The sequence below is a fragment of the Pogona vitticeps genome, chromosome 1 (genome assembly GCF_051106095.1).
Source record: "Pogona vitticeps strain Pit_001003342236 chromosome 1, PviZW2.1, whole genome shotgun sequence".
NCBI classification, from domain to species: Eukaryota; Metazoa; Chordata; class Lepidosauria; order Squamata; family Agamidae; genus Pogona; species Pogona vitticeps.
The window spans coordinates 173,735,917-173,745,502 of record NC_135783.1 but is presented as its reverse complement, the minus strand read 5'-3'; the positions used below and the strand labels follow the sequence as shown (position 1 = coordinate 173,745,502).

The 9,586-nt window shown below is 43.5% G+C and overlaps 1 protein-coding gene across 1 annotated transcript; it reads right to left on the bottom strand.

The window, feature by feature from the left end:
• Positions 1 to 4,634: 4,634 nt before the first annotated feature.
• Positions 4,635 to 9,378, bottom strand: LOC144584018 (nuclear envelope integral membrane protein 2-like). Its single transcript, XM_078379098.1, has 4 exons — positions 9,184 to 9,378; positions 8,073 to 8,188; positions 5,358 to 5,586; positions 4,635 to 5,004 (listed from the first exon to the last, which is right to left on the bottom strand). The coding sequence occupies exons 1-4, from the start codon at positions 9,284 to 9,286 to the stop codon at positions 4,928 to 4,930; spliced, it is 525 nt and encodes a 174-aa protein (XP_078235224.1). The 5' UTR covers positions 9,287 to 9,378; the 3' UTR covers positions 4,635 to 4,927.
• Between the last annotated feature and the right edge of the window lie 208 nt (positions 9,379 to 9,586).

Below are 9,586 nucleotides of genomic sequence, written 5' to 3'. Positions count from 1 at the left end.
TTTCAGACTGTGGATAAGCAAATCAGCAGATTCTGATACCACGGATGGGTGGGTGTGTCTTACTGTAAATTAATTATTTCTGCAAATATTTTTGTAGCATTCATCCTAAGTTATGTAATATGTTATGTATTATTCATGAGTTATATGCTAATGTGGTTAAGAGGTGGGGCCAAAAGGGATGTTAAAAGGCAGAGCCTGAGAGAGAGTAGTTCAGTCTGTGTTAGGAATCAGAGAGAGAAGGATAGTTTGGGGTCTGAGGAGTGATTAGTCTGAGTGTAAACTGTGATAATTACTATAGAAGGCTAATATTGAAGCTTGAGGAAACTTGAAGAATGTGCTTATGAATTGTTCCAGAAACCAACTGTAATCAATAAACTGATTCTATTAAAACGTCAGTACTGAATGGACCTTTCTAAGCAGAGGTGGGATTCAGCAGGTTCTCACCTATTCTATAGAACCGCTTCCTAAATGTACTATTGGTTCTTAGAACCGTTTGTTGGCCTGAGATGAATGAAGGAGGAGGGGCCAGGGGACCAGCGATGAGCGAGGGGGAGGGGGCACAATTAACTGCCTCCCTTCCCACTCCACACTGAGCCGTCTGAGGTGGGATATGGGTAAGAGAGATAAAGCCCTGGAAAGAGCAGAGGTGTCACTGGGGGAAAAGGGGGGAGGATGAGTCCTTGATGTCACTGGAGGAAAGCCCATGGCCTCAAGGCAGAGGGGTGTGTGTGATTGACAAGGCATGAGGGCAGGACACAGAGGGAAAAAGTTTTGGGGTGAGACCGCTTCAATCAAACAAACAACCATCCTCGTTTTACTATGATTTTTTTCAAGTTAAAGGTACCACATAAGACTGTTGCTCTGCCTAGAAACAGTTTTTTTTTAAATCCCAGAGAATATCCAATGCATGAACCAGTGACAGTCTCACTGATCCACGCAAGCAAGGTATGCAATAGAAAAGTCACTCACACCACAAAGAGATGAAACCTCCAAGCCTCATTTAGAGTAACAAAGAACTCTTCCTCCTGCCCCAAAACTGACAATTTCGGGAGACAAATGGCACACAGAGATAGCCCACTCTGTTAGAAGGAGGAAGACAGCTATCAGTATTTTAACACTAGTAAGACTTACTATTCTTGAAGGCCATATATCCAGGGCCAAGAAAGGAAAACACATAAACATATCAATAGATAAGGGGAATTGAAACTCTTCTCTCCAGACATTCAGACGCATCTTGACCACAGGTCAACATGGGGGGTGGGTGGGGGCCGGAGGGACTCCGAGGGGGAGGGACCATCATGAGAAGGCAGCATTCTCCAGAAAAGACATACATGAGAGCATACTAATCAAGCATTTGTTGATATTGGCTGTTGTGGGTTTTTCGGGCTCTTTGGCAGTGTTCTGGACCGATTGAGGTGGTGGGGTTGAGGTGGAGTGGCAACAGATTGAAAAGAGACCATACCTTCCAAGCCAGAAGGAAGCGGGGGGGGGGAGAAGAACTCCTCAACAGGTGTGCAAAGGCAGCCTCCAGGTAACAACAAGCAGGGCTATCAGTCATTTCAGGAGCAGGAAAGGGGATGGAAGCAATTTTTACTGGTGAGCTATAGGGTGAAATAGGAGCTAAAGGGAAGGAGAGATGTCAGTTCTCTGTCAAACGTGGTCATAAGCACCCACTGTGAGGTGTGTGTTTGTGTGTGTGTGTTTGGCACATGCCCATGGTGAGGTTAACAGCAGCGGCATGCCCAAACAGATACACTTATCCAGATATCTTAATCATGTGAGAAGTAGTTGTGATGATAGGCAGTAGGGAGACCACCGTAGAAGAAACTCTCATCAGATCCCACTGTCCTGGGCATTTATTTATTTATTTATTTATTTATTTGCCATTCGGGCATAGAACCTGTTGTTAATTTATTTGAATCCCACCACTGTTTCTAAGTAAAGTAAGTTGATAAGGAGATCAACTGGTGGCAGCGTGTCAAGAAGGCATTTTGGGATACTTTCTGTGTTGGGTGAGACAAGCAGGGGCCACAAGGGCAAACACTACAATTTTCTTTTCCCAAACCAGGTTTAAACCCTTGTGAAAAGTTTTAATCACAGACAACATGTGTTTCCTGTGTATTTGGCTTTTTCAGTTCATTCCTTTGCAGGATAGTGACGAGAGTACTGTGGCAAAATAATCCCAAATTAAAACAAAGATACTGTATGTCCATAGCTCCTAATTCATCATCATCATCATCATCTTTGTCTTAATCATACAGGATCTAAATTATATGGGATGAAATAGTTTCAGTTATCCAGATAGTCTGGATTTCCATTTCCAGACACCCTTGTCTGTATGGCCCAGGGAGCTCTGCAGTTCTACGATGACGATGAAGAGGATTTTGGGAATTGTTGTCCAAAAGACTTGGGGTGCTGAAGGTACCCCACTCCTGGTTTACAACATGCTCTTGCCTTAGATGTGTCCACTGAGCATTTAAATGCCAAACAAGTAAGAGATTAGAATAAAGTAAGCAACTGTTATGTCCGAAGAATGGGTTATATAAACATGCCACCACTATACTCCCATAATTTCAGACAAAGCAATTTGAAACCAATTATATTTCAGCATTACTTTTCAAGCCTAGAGACTGACTTAAATGCTCAGGTAACAATGAAAAAACAAGCTACATGGCAAACACTCCACGACTTATTTTACGTGATCCACAGTGTGCCTACCTTGGGAATAAATCTTTTAAGCATCAAAAGGAGAAAGATTAGAATGGCAAAAACACCAAATGCTACTCCAGTAGAATAATAGAATATAACGCTTCTGTTTGGGAAGAACAGAGGCATGCAGTTAAAATGTTGCAATTAAGGACAATGGGTTTCAAGTACACAGAAATACAAACACATGTCTGCTGAAAGTCTCAAGGCCCACCTCCCCACAGCCTTATGGCATGCAGGCCCTCACCTTGATTCTAATCCACAAGCGCCACCGTTCATGTACTCCCAAGTCCTACTCAGGTGACATGAATTTCAGCCTATGGGAAGGGTATCAAACTGCTCTATCACAGCTGCACTGTATGTTTTCATGCTTTAAAGCAGTGGTTCCCAACCTTGGGTCCCCAGATGTTCTTGGACTAAAACTTCCAGAAGTCTTCACCACTGGCTGCACTGGCTGGGGTTTGGGGGAGTTGTAGTCCAAGAACATCTGCTTTAAAGTCTACTTTTTGTTATTTTAATGTTCTGGCCAGCATCCTGTTGCACCCGTCTGTCCATTCCACGGTCCACAGCACAAACAGTGGGGCTGTCCAGGCTACTTGATGGACATGGGCTACTCCTCGGTGTTGGAACCTCCTTCCACTAGAGACCAAGCTAGCTCTCCCCTCTCCTTCTTTCCTTCTACTAGCAGGAAACACCTTCCTTTTAGGGCAGGCTTCTAATACATAAACTGTTGCTGAGGCAGTGATTTTAAGCAAAGAACTGTTAGCTTCTCTTCTTAAAATGTTTTTTAAAAAGATTTTAGTCTATGTCTTTTGATAATCATTTTTTTAATGATGTGATTTTCACATTCTTAACTGTTTGAACATTCATGTTTTTAAACAATTTGTAAGCCACCTTGAGTGGGAGAGGGCAGGGTAGAAATCAGATCAAATCAATAAAGTCCGTAGCTCCTTGCAAAGCAAAAAAGCAAAGTGTGCTGCTTATGTACCACCCCATAGCGCTTCATGCACTCTCTGGGCAGTTTACAAGTTAATTATGCAGGCTACACATTGCCCCCCAGTGAGCTGGGTACTCATTTTACCGACCTCGAAAGGATAGAAGGCTGAGTCAACCTTGAGCCGGCTACCCGGGGATTGAACCCTGGGTTGTGAGCACAGTTTTGGCTGCAGTACAGTGGTTTATCCACTGCACCATGAGGCTCTTGCAAAGACCTGTGCTCTGCTGAAAGGCCCAGTGATGAGTCAGAGACCGTAGGCGATCACAGGAGCTTCCCGGCCAGACCATTATGCTCTGCCCATGATGAACAGGATAGAAGCTTAACTCATTTAAATAATGCATTCACTGATATAGCATGTCTTTCTGTTCCAAGCACAACCTTGGGTATTTTGAGCCACTCTATACACAAGATCAAGTGCCAATGTAGTGTACTGGCTACAGTGTTGGGCTCGGACTCAAAACAACTGGGTTCAGACCTCCACTCAGCCATGGAAACTTAGTGGATTGGGGGTGTCAGTTCTAACTCATTCCTTGAACATCGAACATGGTTGCACATAACTCAGAAGTGACTTGGCCATGGGTAACAGCAACATATATAAGCTTACATAAAGAAGTCCATAGAATATGTAGTGATGAAGACATCCTTTTTATTTGTGGATGCACAAATGGAGGTGGCAAGACAATCATGTAAAACCAAGCCTCCCACCCAAAAAAAAACAGACACTTTCTACATCCTGGGGTTTTCTTGCTGTGAACAGAATTACCTGCACAATCTCAGAACAAAGGAATTCCACATTTCGTTTCGGAAAGGAAAATCCTCTCTTGCTTCCTACAGTTTGCTTAGAAAACCCACAACTTTTGCTGAAATAGCTATTTGAATATTCTTAACAGCATATTTTCCTCTTGAGATAAATCCTAATTATCATTCTAAACAGAGTAGACCCATTAAATCTCTCCGGTTTACAGAAGTGCTGTCTTACCAGAGTCTAATTACTCTAGTGGGCCTCATTCAGTTGAGACTAACAATCGGGTTTAGCCCCAGAAACAAAATGTTTTGCTTGAAAGTAAAGAAACAAGAAAGGTGCAGCTATTGTCCTGGATACAGTAGCTTGCCTTAAATCATGCTGAAATTGAGTGTAACTTCTGTTTATATGCAGAACTGTTTTTCCCATAGACATGAATTAAAGAAAGAGATACGCGAGAAACAGTACAAGAAAGCCAGGACTCACCGACTCAGGTTGCGTCCAAAATGGAAGAGAAGGCGAACAGCAACAAAGAGGAGGGGAAGCTTTTCATCTGACACTGGAACCAACAAAGCAAGACGGGAAACATCAAGATCATTTCATGGAAGGACCTTCCTGTTCGGCCTGGATCCGGCTGGCATAGTTTTAGGAACATTTTCCTCTGTCAGCCCTTTCAGAACCTGCCAACCTAAGACCCTTGAGAGCACCAGCTTTTCACCCAATTGCTGCCTGTTTTTAGTTGTTTTAAAATGCTTATTATTCAGTTTAATTTGTTAATTTAATGCACTTGATTATGCCATGTTTGTTTTTGTTGTTGATTATCTGTGAACCACCCAGAGTGACCATCAGTTAGATGGGCAGTATAAAAATCAAATCAAGAAAGAAAGAAAGGGATTTCTAAAATTTACTCACTGTTTTGTTGCACACTCACAGTGTAAGGTATTTTATTTGTAGGCTGGACCCTAACACACATTTTGTCTCCTTTGTAGGCCACTGACATGATTGTTTCTTTAGATTGTTTCTTCTTTGGCTGCCAGAGGTTGTTCAAGAGGCACTTTAAAAAGGCAAACAGATTTTCTGAGTGCTGACAGTTAAATTCCTCTGAGATAGAAACCACCGGTTCAATACTATTCATATTCACCTGGAAAACAAGATAATATGAATCCTGCCTCGCCCATACAGGTTTGTTCACACAAGACAAAAGGAAATGACAAAACAATATGACAAATAAGCAGGACTCATACAATTTATATGATTTATTTCTGGCCTTGTTCACATATCATCTCAAGCTAGAAATCCTGATGCTTACTACCTGTCTATATGGGCAGGTAAATAAACCACAAATGCTTGGCTTAGTGTTTTCTCTGCAGCCAAGATCCTGGTCTGCTGTTCACAAACAAGCCAGAATCCACAAACCACCATCTCTTATCTGACCCCTGACTTATAACCCAGGTTTCAGTGGAAGCAACAAACTAGGATGTGAAATTCAGATGTAACACTAGGCCACCCACTTCTATTTTGTGTACCTATTCACAAGCAAACAAAGCAATAGGGCCAAAAATGCCATGTGTAGCTGCACGCTGCTTATTCATGCCAAGTCAGGACGAACCCAGAATCTTGGCATAACACTTTGAGAGCACCAAAACTGACTTCTGAAAATCAGAATGTATACAGCCTCTGGATTCTAACCAGACACAATGTCTGAGATTCTTCCTAACTAAAACAACCTGACACTTTCCATAGGTTTTAGTTACAACTCGTATATGCACTAGCCAATACAGTCAATGGCCAGGGATCATGGGAGCTGTTGTTCAAAACATCTGGAGGACACCAGTGCGCTTCTTCTTCTTTTAAGAAACCGGTCAAAATCCTGTTGTTTAGCATAATAAATTGCATTAAAATAGGCCCATTGAATCAGTAGGGATTTAGTGAGACAATGCCTCCATACATTTGATTGATTCCAATAAGCCTACTTTGACTTCATTTAGCATAGTAAGTCTCAACCAGAGTAGGCCCATTGGAATCAATCAAACTTATGGAGTTGACTCATTAAATCCCAATGGATAAAATGGGCCTACTTTAATATGATTTAATATACTAAACTTCAGGCTTTTGATCAGAAAGTTTATTTGATTTCAAGCTAAATAAAGGCAAAAATTCTGGTTCTACCTCTTTCCTTTTTTTAACCTATGGCCTCTTTTAACTCAATGAGAAATAAGCAGAGGTGAAAAAGACCCTTTGGGAGCAAGATGTTCTAATGTTAGAGAAGCAGGAGATACTTCTGCCATCATCCTATTCTTTTCAGGCACACAGATGTTCCTCTGAGAGTTTCCTCAGGGATCTGTCCATACATCAGACTGATTTGTCAGCACAGCGTGTCCAAGACAATTTGCTGCCTGAAACAGAGCACCACACAGCACTCCTGTGGGTGGCCCATGGTTTGAGTAAAGGGGACAGCTTCGCATATCAGGGTGAGGCATCCTTTCCCCCCATTCAGGTCACATAAAATCTATGGCAACTTTCGAACCGGCAGAATAACCAAGGCCAACCACATTATTCTAGTTCCTGAAGCAGCCGGCCTCACAAGATTTCTTCCCAACTGTGACAGCAAAAGACATTAATAGCAGACTAATAACTAATATTGCACTGCCTTTTCATGAAAACACAAACCTCCCACCTACAGTAGCCACTCACTCAGACTAATAAGGGACCCAGCCTGGTTTTTCTAATGAGGGGGCTGTGGAAACAAACATTTTGTGTGAAGGGAAGCTGGGGAATCACTCGACACTGGATTTTTGACACTCTTCCACAACAATTCCCAGCATTCCACTGGGAACCAAGGACTGATTTATAATATCAACATATGTTTACAGTACAGATTTATCTTTACGTAGCAACACTATGCATGCTTACTCAGAGGTAAGCTCCGTTGTGTTGAATGGGACTTACTTCCGGATAGTTATGTATTGGTTGCTGTACTGGAAACTGCTCAGGAAACTGCTGCCCATATATATATATGGAATCCTGATGCTCACAACCTCAGAAATCATTGTAATTTTTGTTGCTGTCATTTTTATGATGCCATGAATGCAATAACCTTCTGACACTTTTTTTCTCCTTGCCATTCCTGCATTACTTTTCCCATTCATTGTATCCAGCATGGGGAGCTGTAGCAATCCACCCTTGCCACTGACCATTACATGGCTGGAATGTTTTAGCTTTCTGTTTTATGGGTCTTATGATTTCTTAGTCTTTATTCATTTGCTTTAGGAACTTCATTTGTCACTCCGCAGATACAGAAAATTCTTAGTATTGTGTGATAAATTTACACTTCAACCGCTTCTGCCTTTTTTTTAATCCCAGGGGGAGTTAAAAGCCCATAACTCCATGCCACAGACTAGAACTGAAAAGAAGCACCATACAATGCTTTTTTTCACAGCCAACTTTATATTCTTCTTGCATACAACCATTCTCCCGTGGCCCATTATCCTCTCTGTGTTTATAACACTCATTGTGTAGCTATGATCCCAATATTCATTCAAGCAAATTCCCAGATAGTAACAGATGCCAATACAATTCACAGTTTCATTTGGGATTCTGAACCGCATTAACTGCATCTAACATTACCTGTATAGTTGTCCAAATATCTTTTAAGTGGAGGGATCCGCTTGGAAGGTAGCAGAAACAGGCTGGTTCTGAGCTACGCATGATGTCCCTTACCTCCAAGTACCTGCATTTATTATCTAGATAAATAAGAGAGATGAAAAATGACGGCACTACAAGGTTTGCAAACATGTCTGAATTTTCTCACCATTTGCAGGTAAAATTCGTATATATTTTATGCTCCTATTTATACTGATCCTTTTAGTTACAAACCACACCAAAACTGCCACACAGTTGTGTCCTCTGTGCTAGGGTAGGGAATCAAAATGTTTTGGACCTCCGACTGCCAGCAGTCCCACCTCTGGTTTAGACTTTAGAGCAGAGGTTCCAGACCTTGAGTAACTCAGGGGTTCTCAGGCTGCAACTTGCAGAATTCCATGATCCATGATCACTGCAGATGGTGACAGCAGCCATGAAATTAAAAGACGCCTGCTTCTTGGGAGGAAAGTGATGACAAACCAGGCAGCATCTTAAAAAGCAGAGACGTCACCTTGCCAACAAAGGTTCGCATAGTCAAAGCTATGTTTTTTCCAGTAGCAATACTATGGAAGTGAGAGCTGGACCATAAAGAAAGCTGACCGCCGAAGAATTGATGCTTTTGAATTGTGGTGCTGGAGGAGGCTCTTGAGAGTCCCCTGGACTGCAAGGAGAACAAACCTATCAATTCTAAAGGAAATCGACCCTGAGTGCTCATTGGAAGGACAGATCCTGAAGCTGAGGCTCCAATACTTTGGCCATCTCATGAGAAGAGAAGAATCCCTGGAAAATTCCCTGATGTTGTGAAAGTGTGAAGGCAAGAGGAGAAGGGGACGACAGAGGATGAGATGGTTGGACAGTGTCATCAAAGCTACCAACGTGAATTTGACTCAACTCCGGGAGGCAGTGGAAGACAGGAGGGCCTGGCGTGCTCTGGTCCATGGGGTCACGAAGAGTCCGACACGACTGAACGACTAAACAAGAACAAAGCCTGTGGCAAGTGGTCGGCTCAAGCGATCACACTGCCTGGACCAATGTGAATTCCTTCAGGACAAAACCAAGGGAGACTGGTGCAATTGTCCTTGCAAGGTGGAGTTACCTGCCAGCAAGGCCATCTTTCCGTCGTCCTTCCGGACCCACCACACCAAGAGCCCGAGCCAAAACTGGAGCCAAATCCACGGGGCGCCAACGCGGAGCGGCATCTCTCCAGGCGACGGTTTGACCCCAACGCCCAGCCGAGGCGCTCGGAGAGGCGGGCGGGATTCCAGAACTGTTTTTGCATCAACCACCTGCAGGGACCGGGGGGGGGGTGGTGTGGGAGAGAAGGAGGAGGAGGAGCTGCAGGCGCTCGTGGGGAAAGGTCTGCGCCCGGGGCGGCCCGGGAGGGGACGGGGGCCTTCCCTCTCGCCCTCCCTCGGCAGGGTCGTTTCCACAGCCCTGCTGCAACCATAGCCCAGCGCCCGAAGGGGTCACAAAGTGCTTGCGGAGGTTCCTTTGAGAGG

Coding starts and splice junctions, on each gene's coding strand:
- LOC144584018 (XM_078379098.1), bottom strand. CDS start 9,286: ATGCCGCTCCGCGTTGGCGCCCCGTGGATTTGGCTCCAGTTTTGGCTC. Junction 5,587..8,072: donor ATATTTGGACAACTATACAG/GTAATGTTAGAT, acceptor CTTGTTTTCCAG/GTGAATATGAATAGTATTGA. Junction 5,005..5,357: donor TGTGAGTGTGCAACAAAACA/GTGAGTAAATTT, acceptor TGTTGGTTCCAG/TGTCAGATGAAAAGCTTCCC.